This window comes from Agelaius tricolor, unplaced genomic scaffold (assembly GCF_023055355.1).
Source record: "Agelaius tricolor isolate 1412-34295 unplaced genomic scaffold, bAgeTri1.0.p SCAF_3, whole genome shotgun sequence".
NCBI lineage: Eukaryota > Metazoa > Chordata > Aves > Passeriformes > Icteridae > Agelaius > Agelaius tricolor.
In genome coordinates, this window is record NW_027269263.1 from 45,534,890 (window position 1) to 45,559,665 (window position 24,776).

The following is a 24,776-nucleotide window of genomic DNA, read 5'->3' on the forward strand; positions in this document are numbered from 1 at the left end:
AATTGGGGATCCTTTCTCATAGCATTTTTAATATGCCATCTATTAGCTAATTTCAATATGTATTCCCTCTGCCTAATCTCTTCTAAGAATGAATGTCCCAAGATATGCAAGGCTGCAAAACTAAGAAGAAGCATTTTTATTACATGACCTTCAACAACTGATTCTGTAGCTATGCAACATCTTCTCTTTCCACAGACTTTTAATTATCTCTTCAGTAAGTAGTCTTTTGAATGTTCTTCAGCATTTTTAAATTTTTCCCTGCCACATGCCATTTCCTGTTGTTTTACAGGACAATTTTAAAATAGTCTAAAGTTCATTCAATGTTTACAAGTCTGTAAGCAATCCGTACTCATATTCATCAAGATGCCTAGAATTCAGCAGTGAGTGTCTACCTTAGATGTATTAAATCATGATAAAACAAATTCCCTGTTAAGTGTGGGCAGTGAGTGTGTGATTACTGAAGATATTCATGATTCCCTATCCAAAGATTCCTAGGCTTGGATCCTCTATCTCTCTTGACTCTGGGGCACAAAGCTGCCACAGAATCCCAGTGAAGTTTTCCCCCACAAAGGGGAAAATTCATCTTTCTTTCTGTGCCAAATCTGTAGCTCACACACATCTCCTGCCAAGAAAAAGGTATAGCAGGGGATGTCAGGGGAAAGCCACTGTGTGAAATCACCAGGGTACCAGGGATGCAGTGCTACAAGGTACATTGACCACCCCAAGCCCAGGGAGGAATTTGGACTCCCAGTTAGTATTGACCATGTTGTGCAAAGGGCTGGCTCTCAGACCCAAGAGCAAGAGACATTTTACTCTACCTTCTGCTCTCATGATCTGATAGACTAGAAGCATCATCTCTCATGCCTTCATCCAAGAAGAAAACTAAAATAAAAAGGCTATCAATCCATCAGGATCATTCATTGTACCACCCAAAATGGCAGCAAAAGGCAATGAATTAGCTGAAAAACCCTCAGGATATGCTCTACACAGAAAAGTCTTCTGAATGGGCTTCTCTTCATGTTGGATCTGTATTTTCTTCTCTTTCTATTGAGAAATCATCCTTTGGCAAGGATGGTTGGAGAGTCTCCAGGTCTGTCTTTAACTTCATTCATCTTTCATTCTTCACTGGAACTCCAAAAGTTTACTTTTTATGAAGGAACAAATTGGCCCTTTTCTCCTTTCTGACAGCTGCAGATCCTGTAATACACACCCAACTGCCCCTCTCTAATCTGGGTCAGCTGCTGGGAGACCTCTGGAGCTCAGAGATCCTCCCTCATACTTTTCCTGTTGTTCTATCAGATGAAAAAGAATTGAATTGGGCACTGAAGTTCAGGTTCTGTAGGTCAGGTTTGAATTAATTGCCTCAAGGGTCATATTTTACAAATGGAACAAGAATACATACCTTAAGTGATGAGTCATATGCATTGTGCAATGGATTATTATTCCCTTTGGGGTATAGCATTTACTTATGCTTGTGAAATGCTCCATAATTTTTATAGTTTTTCTTCCTCTTTGTCTTCAGATGTAGATTATTGTCACAAGAAAAATGTAGGCTTAGCTTTTAAAGTGAATCTACTTTAAAGTTTAATTAAATAAAAGTTAAAGGTGCTGGATGATAGGCAGTATCTTAATTGAGAAGGCAATAGATTGAATTAGGGGGGTTTTCTTGGAGATCCTCAATCCAATATTTCTTGAAAACTAAACCGTCATATTCTTCAATTGCTAAAACCAATTTCAAGGTAAAAATGTCATGTCAAATCATGTACCAATAAGGGCATTGCAAATAAGATTTTTCTTGACCTTACCAATCAGTCACATTGCATCCCCTCCAAAGAGCATTATTAGATTTTTATCATTTTCTGAAAGCTTCTGCTTCACAGACCAGCCTGATAAAGTAAAGTATCTGATTCTAATAGATAGCCACAAACAAAGTTATGAATACCACTGCTATTCATTTAATGGACATCACTACTCTACAGTAGATAAAGAGTCTAATGAATTTACGTTAATCAAATAAATATAATGATTACTTGGGACGTACTTGGGTGCATAATTATATATATTTTAGTAATTATTTTTAAGAATTGACACAATATGATAGATAACAAATATTCATACATCATGGAAAAGTATGGCTTGATCATCCATTATACTAATGATGCATCTTATTATTTCCATACTAATTGAAATTCATTTCCAGATCTATGTGATAGAACAAAGCCTGAGATATGGGTCAGTGTTGTAAAACAAGGTATTCTAAAGAACAATCTGATACTATAAGCAAATGGAGCAAAAATTTGCCTTGTCTTGTGTCCCACAGTTTACCTTGTTGACATGGGGGTTACAAAAATATTTCTGAATTTCTGGTAGGAATATAAATGGGATGTTAGATACACAGGTGCAAGTGCCATTAGCATTACAGAGAGCTCCACCAAGTTATTTAACTGAGTGTCAAACTCACAGCTCACAGGCACGTAGGAGCTCTAAAACTAATGCTCAGAATGTTGAAAATGTTTCCCTTGGCGGATTCAAGATTTCACAATATTATTCACAGAAACATGAATTGCTGTGGTGATAACAAAAACCCCTGATTTGCAGCTGGTTTGCAGCTAATTTAAACCCGCTTTTCCAGCTAAAGTGGGTATATAGCTGATACAGCCTGAGTGATTTGAAACAGCAAAATTACCTTGCATTAATTTAAACTAATTTCAAAGCTCTTTCAGGCAGCATTTGATAATGAGAACAAATTTATTTTGAAAAACAAAACAGAAAAATATGTATTTTGGCCTTCTCTGGATGCACAAAGGTATTCAAGAGCATTGTTGATCTCCCAAGGAAATCTCTTGTAAAACAAATGTAAGCTTTATGATGACAAGGAGCTTAGCCCCATTCTTTCTGGAACATATGTCAGATATGCTCCTTTATATTTTGTAAAAAAAGAAAAAGTTCTTTCTTCTCTCAGGGCACAGTGCAAAAGGGACTATTTACAGAAAGTTTGTAGAGCTGGAAAAGAAATGCTTCTGTGGAGCTGAAGCAACTCTGTCTGTGCCAGAAGTCCTTCAGCCGTATCGTCGGTAGGCAGCAGGAGGGGCAGGCCAGGAGGGGAGTACACAGTACAATAACAAACAGCCCCTCTGCAGCTGGTGTGGTGCAGTCAGCACGCACCGTGCCTCCCACTCTAGGGGCTGCTGACATTATAAGCAAAGTACTCCCGTAGAAACCTTCACAGTCCAGACAAAGCTGACCCTTCTAGAGCACCAGTAATCTAATTAAAGATTAGATGGTTGTCTAAGGTGGATCAGATGGAACCCACTATAGATGAGCTGTTGTCCCTGTCCACTGCAAAGGCAGTTCAGACGAGTCCTGCATTTTGTACTGGATCACATCCCCATAGCACAGAGCATCCCTCAAAGGACTTCTGATCATGGGGTGCAGCTTTCCCCCATTGCAGGCTGCCATGAGGAGTAGTGGCAGAGTCAGGGGCAGGTGTGGCTTCGTGCCTGCTGTCAGTCTGCTCCTGCAGCACAGTGAGGTGAAACATCTTATCCCTGCTGTTCCCAGATAGAGTGCAAAGCATCTCCCACAGGCAATGCTCTCAGCAGGAACTTGCAGGACTCTACCTCAGCACCAAGTGCCACACATCTGGGGCCTTAAATATATATTTTTAGAAAGAAGATACACTTTGCTGAGCTTTTGTGGCCCAGAATTCAAAGTGGCTTTGGCTCTAAAGCCCTTTCTCAGAGTCCACAGTGCCTTTCTGGAAACATAGCAACTTAGCTGCACTGTGGGTAAACAGTGCTTTACTTCTGTTTTCCACTGTCCCAGTTAGTATTGTTGGCTTTTACCTTGTCCTCTGGTCCCTTACTATTGCTTTGGTAGTGTAAAAGAAAGAGAAATCCATGTTGCAGTCACTGTGGCAGGCTGGGTAACCTGAACTATAGCTGCTCGGTACACCAGGCTAGCCTCCTGATGGTCCTTGGCTTTGGAAATCATTTTCCATTAATTATCTGCAAAATATTTACTTTAAAAGTGCTGTGAACAATCAGGCCAGGAAGCTTGTTTACTTGAACATTTCCTCAACAAGAGTGCAAACACCATTGACGTGAAGTTTTTATACTTTTCTCCCAGCTCTACATAAATGCTGTGTAGCACGGATCAGGATTTTGCTTTGGTTAAAGGAGAACAAGACCCTTGGTGTTTATTTTTTCAATATATGTGTATTGTTAAAGAAAGTTGCATTAATCAGTGACTTCCTCTCCATGTAGATACTGCAACTACCTCTTTTTTTTTTCTTATAGGCATGTAGCCACCGCTCTAGCTCAGAGATAATCTGCTGTACAACACCTTCACTGAAAGATTTCAATCTCCAACCACCCTTTGTGACCAAAGTGTTCTTTATTTTTGATGGTGTCAGCTCCCTGTACTTTGATTTTGATTACGTAAATAATCCTGTATTTAAGCATTTTGAAAAGACAGTGTTCATCTCAAGAGGCAACCAAAATGTTCTGGAAATTAAGGTAAGAAATGCTGAAATAAGTTTTTCAATTATTCACAAGTGCACATCAGCAGCACAGCGTGGAAGAGACATTTTGATGAAATAAAGGAAGCCCCAAGGAAGCGAGGGCAGAGAGAGCACTGTGTTCAGTACTGCATTCACCCCAGCCCACTTGTCACCATTTAAAAGATTCAGAGCTGAAAACAAAGATATGTGTGTGTACCAGGGTAGTTGTTGTCATCAGGTTAAGTGGGAGAGGGGCTTTCCTTTTCCTCATGGGAGGACCACGCAGCATCAGCTTATGAGTGCAATAGGCTGCACCACCAGTTCAGGATTAAACATGGCCAGGAGCCCAGAATATGAAATATGTGGTCTGTGTGTAAGCCCTGGCTCTTACTGTCCCATGGTTATGTGTCCTTCCTCACAAAATATGTGGTCTGGCTTCTTCAGTTCTCTGGAGCTGAGGGAAACTCTGGCCTGTTGACAAAGTCACTCATGAGGATCAGTCACTGCTGTAGCCTAAATATTTATGGATCCATGAAAAATGCAAAGTTGATGCTGAATGCCTATTCAAAGTGCACTGAGAATAGCCTACATAGCACTGAGAAGCATCTCTTAGGAATTTGGGGTCCTCAAGAGCACAGGTCTCTCTCTACTACAGTGCTGTGGAGAAAGTTAAATCCATTTTGCGAGAGTCCAATTTCTTGAAGTCTAGTTTTTTCTGAGTATTAAATAGAAAAGTTATAAATATGGGTATTTCTAGTTTACACTGAATGCTTATGAAAAATTTTTGGTATTTATATGTTATTTACATAGATATCTATAATCTATATAAAATATAATTGATAAAAATGTTTTATGGAAGATAATAAGTCCTAATGCTTAGGTTATTTCTTTGTGTCACTCCTGCATAGCTCTGTAAGCCAAAACTTTTACCTCATCACAATGAAGAAAGCTTGAAGCCCTAAGGTCTTTGAATCCAACATGGTCCAGTGGGCCAACTTCTGGGCTGCAAGACATCAGAAGGATTATTTCAGAATTCCTGTCAGCTATGCTGGAACTGCAGAGTTCCAGTCAAACTCTGCATATTAATCCATCTCTGCAAAGTGTTTTAGGCAAATACCAAAAAATTATTGGTCTGATTTTTACTTTTTACATTGTTTTTTTCTACTTTGAGCTCTTAGCCATGCAATCACTTCTTCCTCAATGCAGAGCAAATCTCTTGCTCAGTTATGGAGAAACAGAAAGAGTTCTGATGTGCAGGTCAACAGACCTGGGAATATATAGCTGCTGCATGGCTCAGTGCCTCTGTGCAATGACAGCAGTGTTTTCCAGTATTTTCCAAGTCATGCATATCAACCAGTTGGAAAGAGGACTAGTTTGGAAAAAATTTCAGAATAATGTAGATTGGAAGGAACCTCTGGAGGTCTTCATAATCTAACCCCATTGCTCAAAACAGGGCTGAAATAAAAATTAGGTCAGGCTGCCTATGGCTTTGTATAAATGAGTTTTGAAAATCTCCAAGAATGGAGATTCTACAGCTTTAAAACACTCAGCTGCACTTGTCTTGCCTGGTGTATCTTATGCTTGAGCTCCCCTCCTAGCTCAACGACCCCCTTCTGTACTTCATCCAGCTTGTCAGTACCTCTCTTTTTCTGTGGGGTTCAAAACTTGACACAATTCTCACAATTCAGCTCCACAAGTGCTGACCAGAGAAGAACAATCACCTTCAATCTACTGGCTCTGCTGCTAAAATGTGTGCTGAGCCTTCATCACTAAAGTGGCATACTGCTGTCTAATTTCACATTATGGTCCAGCATATCAGTCATTTTATTAAGTTTGATATCATCTGAAAGCTCAAGGACAGTGCATCCTCTCCCTTTGTCCAAGCTGTCAAAAGATCTTAAGCAGTATTGGTTCCACTATCGTATAAAGATTTGATCTCTGTCCAATCTGTTTTTCACTCATTTTATATACCATCCATCCAGTCCATACCATCTTAAGTTTTTTTCCTTGCTAGGAGAGGTTGTGTTGCAAAACTTGCTAAAACCAAGGCCTGCTTGTCCAATGCTCTGCTTTCTTCTAGAGAGCCAGTCTTGTACTCCTAGAAGGTTGGGCAGGCAAAATACACTCTTGGGAAACCTGTGCTGGCTGTTCCCAGTTGTGTTCTTGTCCTTCCTCTGCCTGGAAGTGCATCCATGAGGACTTGCTCTATAATCTTCAGAGACACTGAGGGTCAAAAATTAGTTGGTTTTTAAACTCTCTAATTTGCTTACTCTTTTATTCTCCCTGAAGAAGTCTCTGGTGCTGTTTATTGCTGGGAAAAAAACATTTAGATAAGAAAGGCTGACTGAGGATTGTCATAGTGACAAGTGACCAAAGTCACAATTTTGTAGTATTGACATGTAGTGATGGCACCCAAGGCAGATATCTCCCTAAGCCTAATGTCCTGGTTATTTCCTGACAACCAGCTGAAGAACAGCATTAGTGAAAGGTGGTCTGCATGAACAGGCACCAATTTAACATCTTCCTGTAAATAGAATTAGTTATAGTGGGGTGCTTCTTGAGACAACTTTCAAAAATTATAGTCAGGAGCCAAAAGAGCATTACAAGCCATATTGGCAACACTTCCCCCTCGCCCCGTACCCACATTCAAAAATACACACACACAACTTTACATGCCTCATGATCATATTTTGTGGAGTAATTAAGCAAGCTCAGCATGAAATTAAATGGCAGCTTGCTTCAGTGAACAGTCTGTTCTACCAAACCAAAGTTCTTTTATCTCTTTCTTAATTAGTTTCAGAGGGGAGGAGGGAACTTTTATCACAAGTTTTTCAATCTAACTAATCTAGTGTGACATATTTGGCTTTCATCAAATGACAGTGGGTACCGATTGAAATGTTCTGTTTGGTTTCCCCTGATGACCACAAGATGTTTTTGTAAGAAAATGTTATACACAAGAAAACATTAGGTTTTCTATTTAAAACACAGTCAGGGCACTGTGTGCCACAAATGCCAGTCCTCCTTGTCTTCAGTGCCAGCCTCTCAACATCCCACATCATCACTGTCTTCCTATGCCAAGTATGTGGCTCTTCCAAGTCTCTTGGTGCCCACCATGCCCCAGTCAGAGGGGTCATGACAGACAACTCTCTGCTTCAACACCATGAAGACACCACTTCAGAAGGACTCCGATCTCCTGCCAACAAGGAAAGCTGTCAGGGCAGGAGAAATTCTGGTGTTTCACTCCTGAGTCTGCTGAAAAGGACAGAGTCCACTTGCTGCCTTCCCCAAAAGCCACTGATCCAGACCTGCAAGCTGGGCGTCTGACAGCCAAGAGCATCCTAGCTGAGGGAAAAAAAAACCAAAGAAAACCAAAAAAACCAACCCCAAAAAAAAGAATCCACCAAAAAACTGAGCAACAAATAAATAAGAAAAGCATCTTTCTTCAGTTAACCCAGAGGCCTGGTCTGTTCTGGGGTTGTGATTGTGCACTAAGATGGTGCAGGGACTCTGTGCATTGTTCCAGAGGAGGCTAGGCATGGGCCACCAGAAATGAAAGTATATTTACAAATATAAATCTTCCACTTGAGAAATACATAGCACAGTTGAAATTCAATGTGTAACAACTGGGATGCTATACAGCACATTTGAGATCTTGGCTGTGCTCTGGCACTTCTGTCTTGAAACTCAGAGTAGGACAAGACTTACTAATTTGCCTACTCTATTCTTAAGCCAGTGCAACACTTTCTTTATGAGACAGTCGTAAGGAAATCTTCTTGCCTCTTTAGGTCACTCTATTGCCAATCTTCTTTCACATGGCATAGGAAATCGTGACTCTCAAAACCTGGTCCAAAAGGCAGCAATATGGAAACTGTGGTATTTTTTAGCAAGCTGAAGAGGCGCCTCTACAGCTGCAGTAATTCCTCATTGTTCCCAAGTCAACCTGCTCACTCTGCTGAGAAGCCTCAAAAATGCTTCTGACACCAGTCTCAGAATTTCCACGCCTTAGTTAGTTTACTGTTCTTCTGCTGCTTTTAGACTTTTACCTCAGTTATTCCCATCTCTCTAAAAGTTGTGAGGTGGCTGTGCTATCAGGTTGGATTGCAACAGCTACCCAGTACAGCTTGAGGATTAACTTCTCCCACTTGCATTCAAGGGGATTGCTCACCAAGAAGGGGGTAAGACACATTTGAAAAGAGGAAATATTTTTTCTCGGTTCTCACAGCAGCCAGTTTCCTCCTTCTTCCTAAAATTGTAGGCAAATTCTGTTGTTCCAAGAGCAAAACCACTGCTGAAAGCATTTTGAAACTCTTAATATATTTAGATATCATGGTGAATATATTTGAAACTATAATATATTAATGATAACATAATATTCATAGTAGTAAATAGAGGCTGCCATCTTTATAAGTGGGTAAAGACCACCTTAGGAAATATCAGTATTTTTTTTCCCCATTTTTCCATCAGTTTTGGTGGAGAAAACTTCTAGGCTTTGGTGTAGAAGAAGAGACCAATCAACCACACTCTCCAGGATGATATATTTATCCTGACGATGGAATAATTAAATTCAAATCTTTTGAGGTACATCATTCAGAGGAAAGATATGGCTCATGATCTGCCACAAGCCTCCAAAAGAATAAGCAATAAGCATTCATATGGTCCCCAACCCAGGAATATTTTATTACTTAACACCAAACAGAATGGCTTTGACTAGACAGAAGATAGAATGCAAAATGGACTTTTATGGCTAGCAATTAAAAAGCATTTACCTGGGATATGGCTTTGCCATCAAAATAGGACAATAAGCTGGCTCTCCTATACATTTATTACAGTTTTCCCAGGGTTCAGTCTCATTCTGAAGCAGATCTAAAACATATGCCAAAGTAAGATTATTTTTTGCCCCTCAGAATGGGATTCTTGTTTTCTTTCCAATATACCAGGCTTCACAGTGGTGTCAGCTGTGATTCCTTCCTCTCTTCTCATGGAAAACTCCCAGATCCAGACGTATAAATAGCCTGTATTAGTCCCTCCCTTCTCCCTTCTTTCCTTCAATCCCACTTAATATGTTTCTTCTTTCATCTTGAGCTGGGCTGAATGTGGGCTAGGGCAGCTCTTAAATAGAGATGCACTCCTGAGCACAAAAGATCCTAAACTTGGCCTTTGGATTCTACTGTCACAATATCAGAAGCAATAATTTCTCACCCAAGTCTGGGATGTGAGAGCAGGTTTTCTGGGTAAGAAGTGTACTTTTCATGCCTCATCTTTACCAAGAATTTTTCCTGTTTGGTCTGTGGAACATGATTTTTACAGACTTGTGTATTATTTTAATTAATTACTTCTTTTTGAAAGCTTCATTTCTGCTACCATAACCACTTGCAAAACAAAATGTTTGAGATGCCTTTAGCTTGTGGATAATATAATGCCAGTCTTGTGTAAACAACGTCGTTATATAATGTGTTCTTTCTTAAACAAATTATGCAAAAATCTAAACAGGACCAACAGGATTAATCCCTCAGACATTTAAAATTTCAGAAGTCTGTATGAGTGACAGCAGATTTTATCTGCAAAGTTTACCATCCTACACTGGCCCCTCCGTCAAAGTCACATTTACATGAAATAAGCCTATACATGCATATTGACAGGACAGTGTAAATTCTCATTAGTCTTTTATTTCACAATTTATTCTTCATTAAAAATATCTTCCAAGCTTGTAACTACTTAACTTTTATGAGATGGTTATGTAATATGAAATTGATTTTTTTTTTCTAAGGGAAATTATATTGATTCAGAAGCTGTTAAAGGTGAGGTGCTAAAAGTTGGAAACAAAAGCTGTGAAAACCTTCTCCTGCAGTCAGAATCAATTCTGTGTACGGTTCCCAGCGATCTCCTGAAATCCAACAGTGAGCTAAATATAGAGGTGAGGCAAGTGCACCACACATGAAATATTAATGCCATTTTTATTATTACTCACAGTGTCACTATTGAACCAATAAACTTTAAGCCTAAATAAAATTTAAGCCTAAGCCTTTGCTTACAGAGATATCTCTATCCCTGTTTGTTTGGGATGGAAATTCAAATAATATCAGCTATTTTAAAATAAATATGATCGTCATTGTTGTTATTACCTGTTTGTACAGAGACTTTATGGAGCCTTAGGCACAAAGTAGGACCTGAACTAAGCACAGAAATAAAATTATAGTTATCAATCCAAACACAAGAGGAAACGTGGGGAAAAATGAGAAGCTATAGTGGAGCAGTTTTAGTTTGGAACTCACAGGCCCTTTTTTCAACAAAACATTCTGCTGCAGTCAAGAGGATCAAATCTTTCCTGATTTTTTTGTTTTTTCTGCATTTTATAATTTCATTTCAATTCTTTTTATAATAAGAAGACACTTAGGACAAATGATTGAGTCATTGCTTTAAAGGTGGTCTCATTAGAGTCATTCAGTGTGCTACTGCAAATTTGAATTGTAGACATACTGATTTATAGAATAAGACATAAATCTTTCAATACATTTGTATTTTTTTAAAGATATAAAAAAATGAAATTGGAATGGAATTACCTTTAAACTATGAAACTGTACTCTGATTCACTGAGAACAGTGGAGACTTTGCTGATCATGTAAGTGTGGTTAGGATCAAAGTCTAAGTAAGTTCTTTGAAGCAGGGACATCTATTTTTTCAATGTCTTTATGACATTCATCTCACAGGATCCTGGGCTCTGAATGATATTCCAATGTGCTACTGCAATCTAAGTAAATAGTAATAACTAATTTGACTTATTAATATGGTAACTAGTAATTTATTTTAATATCAATTTATTTTTAAAGTAAGTATTTATTTTCTTGGATATATCAGGATATATCAGGCAAACTATAAAATCAGATGCAGCTCTCCTTTTGGTGTAGGTCTCCTAGATTTCTAAGTGCCTAGTTTCACATAATAATACATATGCACAGGTTGCATTCAGTTAATATGTTGTATTTTTACATATCTGACCAGTACTAACATTGCATTCAATTAGTTCTACTCTGTGATATTTTCTTAACTTCTAAGAAACAGATATGTGTGACATGTTTCATGCACAGAAAAGAACAAAACATAAAGGGGTTAAACAAGGTTTCTACTTGTTTACTGGCAAGGAAACTCAGAAATTGTAGTCTGCCCAGCAAAGAAGAAAATTTGCTCTTTTGACGGGCAAATCCATCATTACAGTACCCAGAGGGATGAATTCCACAGGAGGAAGAGAAAAGATGGCCAAATGCATTCCAACTGACTGAGCTAGTGCTCTGTGACCTAAAACAGTTTTTCCCTGTTAGCTGCTTGGTGCTTGTTTGGTTGATGGTTTCTGGGGTTGGTTTTTTGTTTAGTTTTGTTTCTTTAAACTGTCAGCAAGCTAGAAGCTGGCAAGGGACAGGCTCACGTGACCTTGGGAACTAAAATGCAAGCATGCTGTCAACAAGAGAGTGAGTTTGATGTTACAGCATATTTGTGCCAGAAGGACACACATTAAAGACAGTTGGGCTGGTTTTTTTAATGTACATGTCAGCCCATATAGCCATAGGCCCATTCTGTGCAGCATGTGAGTAAAAGTAGGAATTTAACATTTTGAATTAGCATCTGGTAACAGTGGAACCTTGTTATCCAGAGTGCATGTGAGTGCATGCTGTGTGTGTGGTGTATCAAATACAGAGCTGTGTCACTACCAGAGCTCTTGAAGGTGAGAAATGAGTCATAAACATGTAGCTCTGTTTTCATGTACACCAATATAACAATTTCTCCACTCACAGTGTCTTATTGCAGTACAGTATCACAAAATCAAGATTTAATACATATGAGACATATCAGCTCATACTTTAGTACTAATAATCTAGTTCTTACTTGTCTTTGGAAATCATTACACTATTTTTTCTTTGTTATTTCAGTGGAAGCAAGAAGTTTTGTCAACAGTTATTGGAAAAGTGCTGATCCGGCAAGATCAGAATTTCACGGGATTAATTGCTGGAATTCTTTCAACATCAATCTTAATTTTTATCTTTTTGGTGGTTTTCTTCTGGAGAAGGAAGAAGAAACAAATTAAAGGTCTATAATAGTCAATCCCATCAAATAATTCCATTATTATCTTAGATTTTAAAAACTGACATAATTTTGTGCTTTGTTTAACTGCCGTGCATTGCCCTGTTGTAACCTGTCAGCAGAGGTTTCACAATCAAGTCCCAATGTTTAGTTGCATTTCAGTGCTTGGCAAGAGCCTGAGCTGGGTGAAGGGCCACATTATGCCTTAAGCAGAAGGATTTCTGAGGAACTCTGAGCTATTAGGAAAACTTAGTAACTTCTTTTCCCTAATCAGCTTTGGAAGAGGGGATCAGTAAATGTGATGCATGGAATCACAAGTACTTCAGCTTCATCCAGGCTGTGCATGAGTTGTGCAAGACACAGAGTGCTGCAGTCTCCTGGTCTTTTCTTACCCCAAATCAGGAACTTGGTCAGACTTCTGTTCTTCTCTGGCCCCTATGTCTGGGTTTCCTTCCAGTGGGAGCAGCCACACTATGTGAGGTGGGAGGAGGAGGGGAGCTAGTGCATAACCAATTCTTGTCCTGATGCACTATCACAGTCAGACCATGAAGCTGGCCCTAGAGTCTTCAAAGCACTATAGCTAAGAGTTATAGCTAAATCTTCAATGCAAGATTTTTTTCCAGAAAATCTTGCACTGTAAAAATAGATCAAGTTCAAGTCCTGCACATCTGCCACAGCAAGAACCTAACCCTCTTCCCAGCAGAGCAGAAAATCTAAATTTAAATAAGTAGATAAATCAATATTGGCATACTGAAAACATGAGGGTTTTCTAATATTGCTTTCTTCTCCCCCTCTAGATCTGGGAAGTGACCTAGTTCGTTATGATGGCAGAGTGCACACTCCTCACCTGGACAGGCTGGTGAGTGCAAGGAGTGTAAGCCCAACAACAGAAATGGTTTCAAGTGAATCTGTAGACTACAGATCAACTTTTCTAGAAGGTATGACTCTAATTAGGAATCAGTATGGAGGATATTTTACACATCTTGATTTTCATATGTCTTCAGATGATAGCTATTTTGATCAGTATCCTAATTTCAGTTTCTCATCTGATTTGTCTGTGTCTGCATTTTTGGGACTCTCATGTATTCACAGGCTTGCTATTTTAACTGAGCTTCTCAGGTGCTTCCCAAGATCAAAGTGCATAGGATTTTTACTTTTACTCAGGTTGAAGGAATAAATAAAATACAATTAGTAAAAACTCTCTATAAGTATGCTCCACAAGTTATTAGGAGCTAGTGTATATAGTGATTCTGTGTTGTCACAAGATCCATCACACCATGCACAAATCCCCTCAGAAAAGGTTGATTTTAATGATAACATCAAGTGGCTGTAGGTTAAGTGTGTCCCAGTGACTTCCTACAGTTATGATAAAGCAGTTCTGTTGGCCCAAAATGGCACATGGAGTTTTGTAAACTGATATTCTTTCATCTCTTAATGCCCCTCCTGTAAAATGGGACATTGTACAATGCAGAAATGTTAACTTCAAAAGTTAAGCTAAAAGGATATGAAGACTGTGACAAATTGAATGGAGGTCCATATGCCATCTGCCATTATGCCAGTCTCAGGGAAGAATAATCCTACACCAAATATGTTTTTGTGCTGTATAATGTGACCTTAAAGTGGGTATTTTTCAGAAGAGCACTCTGCTACACTTATCACACCATGCTAAGCTCCTTTAACATGTGTGGAGACCATGTTCTGTGATTACCATTAAAGAGCCTTTATCTATTAGGAGTTACCACATTATGGTGTGTGAGATATCACAGATAATTGTTAGTCTTGGTATAGACAAAGTCTTGTACTATTTCAGGTGCTGCTGTATACAACTCAACAGAAATAACTCCAAATCTTTGTTCCACCTTTGCAAGCCCCAATCACAGATCTATCTGAGACACAGGCCTGCTCCCAGCTTCCCATATTATTCTTTAATTGCTGCCACCAGCTTGTACAGGAAGTTTCTTGATTGAAAAATTTCCAAAGGGAAAGAAAAGCCCATGCTACTGGTTAGAAGGGAAAGTAGTACATGAGACAAAACTATGCAAAGATCCTTGGTGAAAGGCAAATCCACAGTGGTCATGCAGCCACTGTGTACTGGCAAAGCACAGTGGAGAGTGCATCCAAGAAGGGTGTGTGTTCATCTAGTGCTCCTGTAGCAATGTTGATGTCAATATTATCAAAGAATGAAATAAAAGAAACATTAGAAAACATGCAGGTTTACATTTTGCAGCTGTAAATATTATTTTGCGGCCATGGCTAGATTATTTTACTGTGTTTATTAAATAGATATTTGCCTTTAGTTACAAATAAACACATTTGTAACTTGTAAGAGTGGTATTTTTGCTCCTAGATAAAATAACAGAGTATTTCTCAGCTCCCAGAGTGATAAAAGCACTTTATAAAAATTCCACAAGTTTTATGCAGGAATAAATAAGGAAAATCTGTACAATATTTTTTTACTTTTCGTAATAAGATATCTGATAATTTCTGTTAGTCAATTTACTCTCCTTTTTTTGTTTTTGACCCTGAACTAAATTCAACTCATCAACTCCACTGAAATCATTCCAGACTCAAATTGATGTAAACTAAACATAGTTCTTTCATTCAGCCACACAAAATGCTAGGGAAAAGGTTTTAAACAAAACCAATTTGAAATACCTGAACAACATGCTGTTGATAAAATCTCAAAATAGATACTCCTGGATTTACTGAAATATTTTAGTTTCTGCTATATCAGATGGCTCATGTTATTTTCATGAGTAGCACCAACTGTAATATCTTCAGCAGTTACAGGAAATGAATCACCTCTAGGCATTTCCCTGGTTGAATATTTACCATTGGATAAATACAGCTACTAACCAGCACTTTGGAAACCTTCGTGAAGTGTAAAGTTTCCTACCAAATTAGAGCATGACAATAATAAAAAGCTTCATGTTTTCAATTGTTCACTACCTCCTCCTCTCATATGGCTGTAATTTTTCTGTTTTAATCTTGTTACTCCCAATTGCTAGAAATGCTATAACCTCTCTTTGGCAAGTGACAAGGCTTCGTTGCATCCCCTCAGAAAAGTGGAAGTTTTGCCATTTACTTTCTTAAAAGTAGAGCTGAGACAAGCATAAGTTTCTAGTGACATGGTTTTCCTGGAGGCTGGCAGATTACCAAGGCATATTTTCATTTTCCCTTTGTGACCAAAACTTCCGTAAAGCCAAGCCACTTCCAAGCTGATAAAATCAAACCTTTCTTACCAATGCAATAAAACTCTTCATTTTTCAAGGAGAAGTTTGAAAGGATTATAACAGTTTCTGTTCATTTTCCAGATCAGTTTCCAGGCATGTCTCAGAATGGATCGTGCAGACCTGCCCAGTATCCTCACTCTGACCTCTCCCCGATTCTGTCTAGTGGAGATTCAGATTTAGCCAGTCCACTTCTCCAGACCAATGTCCACATAGACATCAGTGCCTTAAATCCTGACTTGGTCAAAGAAGTGCAGCACGTGGTTATTGGTGCTGACAGTCTGATTGTGCACTTCAGTGAAGTCATAGGAAGAGGTGGGTACTGCAACTCTTACATTGCAAACTGCTCCTCTTTTTGCACACCCATTCTGAATAAGGGGTCCATACAGAGATTTTTTTCAAGCTTTTCAGCTCTTATAGCATTGTGTACCATATACTGAATCAAGGGGGGAATGAAGGGGCTCTCCTTTGAAGTCAGTGCATCTGATCAGTTGAGAAGACACCATCAGAAGGAAGGAGTCTGCCAACTAATGAGGCTCTTTTAAACTCATGGACTTGCTGGTCCCCCTCCAACTGCCTCACTCTCACCCTTTTCCAGGCTACAGAAAGCTCAGCCAGGGCTTCTGAGCCATGAGGCTGTGGTATGGGAGTGAATCTGCCAAAGGATATTATGTGAAACCTAAGGCACACACCTAAATGGCAGGGGATGCTGAGGAAGGAACACAAGTGACCTCAACCTTGGAGCCTATTGTCTGTCAGGATTTCTACACGACACAGGAGAACTCCTGCAGTCATTAGTGCACACAGTAAAAGACTCCATGGCCCAGGTGAAATGCCCACACCCCTTTTCCCTCCTCAAGTTTCCACCAGCTCTGAGGAATTTGCTGCTTGTTTCCTCCCAGCAAATGCTCTTCATATCACCTCATTCCTCTCATGCCAGCTGCAGAAATATGTAGCTCCTGATTCACTTCCCCTTAGTTTTGTCCCTGATTTAGCAAGTCTCCTATTTTTCTAAATTTCTCTCATCACTCCTATTCCTCTACATCTTCATAAGCAAGCTCCCTTTACCTTTCATAGCCGAGGCCAGTATTTCTGTTTGGGACACTTTTAAACTCTGTGTGACTGAGGACCTATTAGTAACCAAAGTACAAACTGTATTTCAGTATTTCTACAGATCATGCATGAGAGGCCTCTTGTTGAGTATCAGAATACTGATAAAAAATTGGCTATAAATTATATTCTTAATGCCTCTTCTGCAGGACAAGAGCCACAAATCAAACAAACAGTCAGTGTGTTTCACTTCTATGTATTACACTTCATCATCCCCCTAAGCAAGGGTGGGCCTTTTTCTTTTCTTTTTTGTTTTGGAAAACTCCAAGTAATTTCCCATTTTTTAAATGTTGAAAAATATCTGGAATGACACTGAGATAATTAACTGTTTTAAATTTTCTCCCTTCTAACTAGAAATGGGCCAAACCCCAAAATATTTTAGACACACCCAATCCAAGCTTTAGGATTTGTGCCCAGGCTCCAAGCAATCTGTGGTCTGATGGGATTTTAGTTGCTTTTATAAAACAAACTTTGGATTAATTTTACTTCAAGCCAAAAGCAAAGCAAACTGAGCTCTGACCAGAGCTTATGACTGGAACGTAGTAAAATTAATCAGATAGTCTTGTTCTCTAGTCTTGTTCTCTGTGGAGCTCACACTTAAGAAAAAAAAATTATGCTTTCTAACTGCAAATATTAGTATTTTAAGTTTCCAGTAAATAGTTCATCTGTGAAGGAAGCCACAACTGCATGTACATAATTTGATTTGGAGAAATTAATGTGTGAACCTGGAGCTCAAACTTCACTGTTTCCCAAACTGGTAAACCTGACTTCTCATAGTAAGTTTTGGTAGACAACATCATTTGCTTGGCAGGAAAACACAGTATTTCTGTGTCCCTGGCTGTTCATTTCACTGCTCAGACCATGAGAAAGAAGGCAAATTTTGTTCATCATCTTTTAGTGATATTTTATACTTGGAACTAGGCCACAGAAAAAAACTGCCAAGTGGTGTCATCAGTCTGTGATCAGTAGAGCAACTCCCAAACCATCCACAGCCAGCACATCACTTTTAATATTCAACATTTTCCATGGAGTAGCAAGACCTGAGCCACTGTAATCCCAGAGTGGCTGTCCTTTCCATCAGATGCATCAAGTTTGTACAGTCCATTGGACCACTTAGCATGGGCTTGCAGATCACTGGGAATCACCAATCCAGTGGTCACGTCAGCTCCTAACTGCTCCCTGTGCCTTCCAGGTGTCCTCCTTTGACACCAATGTCAAAGAAGATGATGGGAATGGGCTGACGTGGGTTTCGTGTGCTTAGTCATTACAAGAACACAAAATATTTGTGGCGCCAGCCTTGTCATTAGTTATACTCTCCATTTAGGTCAAGAAATGCCAATTATGCTGCAAGTAGAGTTTTCATTTTATGTAATGGTGGTTTTATGTAGTGGTGGTTTTATGTAATGGTAATTTTATGAATGGTGGTTTTATGTAATGGTCCGGTTCCATTTATTTTAATATGTTAGTAAGGAAGTGTATATTACAAGTGTTGGGAATTGGATAGAAATGGAGTGTGAGCACTTTCTTACAGTATAATTGCTACCCAGTGGAAAATACCAGAAAGCTAATTTTACTTCTTAAAGCTAATATTGCTCATTTTTTTATACAGGACATTTTGGCTGTGTGTACCATGGGACATTGCTGGATAACGATAGCAGGAAAATTCATTGTGCTGTGAAGTCACTGAATAGTGAGTTACATGTTTAATAGTGAGATGTTGCTATTAATTCCAAAGATAACTGGGGTGAACCAATAAATTCCAGTGAAGTATACATTCACAAACAAAGATTCTTAGTTGCAGCTGAATCAGATTTATCTTTGAAGCAATTCCAATTATTCCAAATTACCACAGCACATTGGCATATATTTTTACATCAAATCAAATGTCCATATATTTCCTCTACAAAAAAAAAAAAAACTCTGGAAAATAAGGGAAAGGTAGTGTAATTTTTTTTATTCTACTGAGTACTGAAGATTTGGGTTTGGAAGTTAAACTGCTGAAGAGTGGGCAAAGCTGCTGGAAAAACAGGAAGATAGTATAACATTTATTAAGAACTTTACTCAAGCATTGTTATTCAATTTTAAATCATTCAAAAAAGAAATGGAGAAATAAAATTAAAATTACCAACAGCCTGTATTTGGTCACTGTAGGAAAACCAATGCACATAACCTCATTGTAATGTGGGAGGTGGAGAGCATGTTTGTAGTCTCTCATTATCACTTTGCTGTGCAATGACATGCTGTAGAGAAATGAACGCTATTTTTTTTTCCGTTTCTTTTAATTAACTCATTTTATGACTGGATTTCTCAGGGATTACAGACCTGGAAGAAGTATCTCAGTTTCTGAAAGAAGGAATAATCATGAAAGATTTCACTCATCCCAATGTTCTGTCACTCCTGGGAATCTGTTTGCCCAACGAAGGATCCCCATTAGTTGTTCTTCCATACATGAAACATGGAGATCTTCGAAACTTCATTAGGAATGAGACTCATGTAAGTACCTGGTGAGTTATGGAGGGTAATGCAAGTCTGGCCACACCCTGCTCCAACACTTACAGGCCCTCATAATTACATTACGTCTGCAACTTACTGCTGTTCCTACACCTTAACCTTTAGCACTTGCTTAGTCTGGCATCGAGCCCAGCCACAGCACTGCCACTCCTTCTCCTCCCCCTCAAATTCCTCTCTAGAATGTTTCCCAGAAATTATCAGCAATAAGTATTTCTCATTTCCCATCCATAAGCCTCTTTATAAACAAATGTGTTTATGAGATCTACGTCCAGAGACCAAATCATCTTTTGGTTAAACTGGCACATCTCTGTTAACTTTAGAACAGCAGTGCCAGTCATCAGCATCTGCTTTTCCAACTCCCAGGTAAGGGAACTCCATGTCCAGCTAGTGTCACAGTATATTCCTTATCAATATTTTTTCTTCTTATCTTAAGAAAGAAAAACAGGAGCTATACAAACTATGTATACTCTTTTATCAGCAATCTTTCCCATACAAGCTATACAAACAGGAGTTATACAAACTATGCATACTCTTTTATCAGCAATCTTCCCCATTTCCATTGAAAGACTGTAGATTCCTCAAATGTGCCACATTGCTTTCTCTCAAGTAGAAGACCACAGATATTACCTCAGGCAGTGTAAGCCCACTTTGCACTGTAGTATTTCACCTATTTCACAGTGTTAGAACAATATAAAGTGAGTTCTGAGCCAATAGGATTTTGTCCTTTCTTTTACGGCAATCAGCAATAGCCAGTACAATTTAAAAAAAAATTCATTTCAGCAAATTCTGGAGGAATTAAGCTTTCTGAGGCTGGGACCTGCCTTGACTTGAGCTTCTTTCCTTCTACAAGCACCAGGACCCTTGTCTCTAAATAGTGCCATGGTCCTTCCTGAAATAAATAGAATAGTGATCACAGTTGAATCAGATTGTTCCACAGAAGAAAATTATGAGGAGCAATGTCAAAACCACAAAAATCTGTAGGATCCTTAATATTACAAGTCACATGATTGCCATAAAAGATTTACAGGTTTATGTCTGTACTTATTTTGATATTTAACATTTTGAGTATCATCTCACCATGTAGGCAAGAAGAAAGAGTTAACAATCATTGCCAAAAATCTTCCTCTGGTAACTGTTAAGGTCTCATCTGCCTTTTTCATGAAATCATACTGATGCACCTATTTTGTGCCAAATAGGACTTTCTCTTCTCTTGGTCATCTCCAGCAAATGAGCTCTGAGTTCACAGTTAGTGCCTTCTACTGTGTTACATGCTATCATCCTTAAGTCCAGATATGTGAATTTTTTGTATCATCTGTGATGCTGCAGTTTCAGCGTACTGTTCCACTTCTCAGGTCAGGTTATGCTGCTTATGCTGCAAACTCTACCCTTCTGGAGACTGTCAGCTCTTTTGTTTTCTTATAGTGTGTTTTCTCACTGGGGGTAAGAAGCTGAACTAAACTTAAACCAGTTTCACTACAAGCCCCAACCTTTCTTGATCATTCTGGTGGCAGGAGAGCTGTATAAAACCTGAAGAGTCACAGCATAAAGCAGTCCAATCCTTAAGCTTCTGCATTCATTTTATCATAAATGTTTGTATTTTACAGAATCCAACAGTAAAAGATTTAATTGGATTTGGCCTTCAGGTTGCAAAAGGAATGAAATACCTTGCAAGCAAAAAGTTTGTCCATAGAGATTTGGCAGCAAGAAACTGTATGTAAGTACAAACATCTACTTTTGGCCACATTACCACACTCTTCTGTGTAAAACAGTGAGATAAGATAAACTGAAGTTTCCAGCATTCTGCTATTTTTTAGTAAAAAGATGGTGGTTTTTTCATTGCTCTGCAATTATACTGATGTTTGTCTTGCATACTGATGAGCTACTCATCTTGCTAAGGGCTCATTTCTAACACATAAGCTTTTTTTGAGTGTGAGAAATAAGAAAGCTGAGGTGAAAGCGTAGCCTCTCAAAATCATTGGTTAGAGTTTAAAAGGCATCTCCTAAGGGAAGTTAAACTGCTGTTGCCTCAACTTGCTGTGCTTCCACCCAGCCTCTTCAGAAGCAGCATGTCTCTGCTGCCACACCTAACCAGGAGGGAGAGGAACACAGGGGAACTTGGTGAGAAAAACAGGAACACAAAGAAAAACCAGTGAGACCTCTTGACAATAGTCTTTCATTACATGAGTATGAGCTTACTTTGGCTCAAACAGGCACACAAATTATTATTCAAAGAATCTTAGTAGTGTCTGGGAAGCCAGACAGTTCTGTTCCACAAAGAAAAACTGATACAGGATTTGCCAATATGATTATGCTGATTTATCACTGATGTTGTGAATTAATGAGGCACAGCCTTAAAGTTTATTTTTAGCACAACATAAACTGGAACTCTGGCTGCAAAAAGGTCATTAACCTGTGACATCAGATGTTTTACTCTTTTTTCAAGGGTGCACACCTGTGCAGCTGAACAGTCTCTGAAAAAGAACATTTTGTTACAGGTATTGGTCTTTTTAAGGGATGAAAAAAGCCACAAGCTTTCATATTTCCTAAGAAGAAATGCATTGGGTTACTGAACAAAAGACCAAGTTCATCTAATCAAAGTCCAAATGGTGGCAACAGGACATTCCCTTTGGCCTACTGTCTCTTCCTTGGGTGAGGAAGGAACAGCTCTCAGGGTGTCTCACATGACCACTGAATGTACTTCTATAGGGATCAGCACTTCAGAGCCTGGAGAGCTGCAGCCACAAGACTCACTTTCCCCAGTGGCCATGTGCAATCCAACACTCAGTACAGGCCCTGCTGCAATGGGCCTTCATCAGATTAAGTTACAGCATCAATAAATACAGCAGATAGTCCCATGCACTGACTTCAACAGACCAGAGTTGTCCAGACAGAAACCTCATAAATTCAAGACAGGGAAATGTCATGTGCAGACACTGAGAGAGACAGGATCATTTAGCCTAGAGAAGGTTCAAGAGGATCTTATCCATATGTATAACTGATATGGTGGATTAAAGAAGAGGAAACCAGGTTCTTCTAAGTGGTGCACAAGGACAGGCCAAGAGGCAGTGGGCACAAAGTGAATTAGAGAAAATTGCATTTAAACATAGTAACGCTTTTATTGTACGGATGACCGAACACTGGCCCAGGTTGCCAGAGAGGTAGTGGAGTCCTTATCCTTGTAAATATTCAAAACCACCTGGTCATGGTTCTGAGCAACCTGTAGAAGCAGACCCTGCTTTGAGCAGGGGAGATAGTGGTGAACTAAATGATCCTCAGGGGCCCTTCCAACCACACCCATTCTGTGACTGTGTGATGCTGTAAAGAAGCCCAAAAGGAAGTGCTTGCTGTGACTAGGTCAGCACATGTAAAGAAGGATAGGCCTGAAAATGCCCAGACCCACACTCTGTTTGTAGCAATGATACCATTTATCAGGACAAATACCAGGCTTAGGAGAAGCCAAGCTAAGGAGGTCTTCTGGTATGGCAGAGCCGTAACCCCAACAGAAATTTTGTTACACCATAATTTTCCCCCAGAATACACACCAAACTCATCCTTAGTTACAGGACTACATTATTACATAAATAATATATACCAGTCACTGAGATAATGATGGACCCCTCCTTAACAAAACTGAGAGTAAGTAGAAAAGGTGATGCATTAACTTGGAAATAAAAATGAGCAGGTTTTAGGGATACAGAAGAAAAAACAGCTGTGGAAGAAATGATGTAGAACTCAATCAGGATGTATAGGCTATTAGCAAAAATCTTTTTATACATAGCAATTGTTTTAAAATAGCTGTAATTCGAATTGTATTATCAAAACAATATCAGTAATTTCCTGAGTTCATTCACTGTGTTAAATGGGTGTCAAATATACTTTGCTGCACTTTTGTTTCAGTGTTACATTAGTTCATAGATGCCAAATAAAGTACTGCCTTCCAAAGTCACAGTCTCAGAAATGCAAGTCAGTCATTATAATCCACCAACAAGGTTAAGTCTTGCCCACTCAGTTGCAAATAATATCTCTTGTCATTTCTCTAGGTTGGATGAAAAATTCACTGTCAAGGTTGCTGATTTTGGTCTTGCTAGAGATGTCTATGATAAAGAATACTACAGTGTGCACAATAAAACAGGAGCTAAACTGCCAGTGAAATGGATGGCTTTAGAAAGTTTACAAACTCAGAAGTTCACAACAAAGTCAGATGTGGTAATGTAGAAACATATTTGTATCACCTATTTATTTCTTGTATATTGCCTGAGGCATCTTTCTAGTATTTAATTAATGGAACAGCTCCAAATGAAAACTGATATTTGAATCTAGCTTTTGTTCACATAAGAACAAAAGAGTCTTTCTACATCCAGAAAGTGTATTTGTCCCAATCACTAAGCAAGAAGTTGTTGACCTGATTATATGTTACTGCTCAGGAAAGAATTAGGAGTTAAACCCTATTCCAAGGGAAACTAAGAACATTCCAAGAAGCCAAGAACTCTGCTATAGGAGGGGCTCTGGAAAGCTTGACAGAACAGGTTAACTTGGAGACTCGTAAAAGTTAATAGTTCTCCAAAATACTTCATTTGCTTTATAAATATTTACTGGCTGCCTACAGCAATCTCTAGTATTACCTGGCCACGTACAAAGAAAAAATTGTTACAATGAAGTCATTGGCTGGATTGCTTTGTGGTTTAGCTCTCTGTTCAATCCAGATTCAGATTGACCTGTGATGCGTAGAATTTTCACCATGTATATTGTCTTCAGAACATATTTACATGAAGTTCGTCAGATCATCAGTTCATGTAAACTGGCAGAGCTCCATTAACCTCAAAAGAAGTCTGCCAATTTATACCAGCAAAGTAGCAGGCCTATAGGCTTTTATTTTCTTTCATTTACTTAGTTGAGGTTCTCTGGCTCTTATTTATGTGGCTCCTCAAGTCCCTACAGCATTTATTAGCCCACTTAAAAGAAAGCTGAGTGCAGTAAAACAACTTTTCAAAGGGAAAATCCATGCAGTTGAATGCTTAAATCTGTCAAACCATCTTCTAAAACAGGAATGTAAAGCCCTCCAACCCTTTAACTTTTTATTTATTTCTTTGTTTTCTTAGTGGTCCTTTGGTGTATTGTTATGGGAACTTATGACACGAGGGGCACCACCTTATCCTGATGTAAATTCTTTTGATATAACTGTTTACTTACTACAAGGAAGAAGGCTGCTGCAACCTGAATACTGCCCTGATCCACTGTAAGTAAACAGTTTGCAATGGCTTCTGCAAATGCTGCTGATTCTTCTGCTATAGTAATTGAGGAAAGAGAGAGTTGTTTTTTTTCTTTTTATGTGATTTCATAATTGAACACTT

General features: G+C 38.9%; 1 protein-coding gene across 1 annotated transcript in view; it reads left to right on the forward strand.

The window, feature by feature from the left end:
- MET (MET proto-oncogene, receptor tyrosine kinase) overlaps nt 1–24,776 on the forward strand; it is a 70,218-nt gene that overhangs the window by 41,335 nt on the left and 4,107 nt on the right. The window contains exons 10-19 of the mRNA XM_071423692.1: nt 4,299–4,517; nt 10,269–10,415; nt 12,424–12,580; nt 13,372–13,512; nt 15,889–16,119; nt 18,524–18,604; nt 19,226–19,407; nt 21,030–21,139; nt 23,466–23,631; nt 24,525–24,661. Of these exons, the coding sequence (XP_071279793.1) occupies nt 4,299–4,517; nt 10,269–10,415; nt 12,424–12,580; nt 13,372–13,512; nt 15,889–16,119; nt 18,524–18,604; nt 19,226–19,407; nt 21,030–21,139; nt 23,466–23,631; nt 24,525–24,661 (1,571 nt within the window). The remainder of the gene's footprint in view (nt 1–4,298; nt 4,518–10,268; nt 10,416–12,423; nt 12,581–13,371; nt 13,513–15,888; nt 16,120–18,523; nt 18,605–19,225; nt 19,408–21,029; nt 21,140–23,465; nt 23,632–24,524; nt 24,662–24,776) is intronic.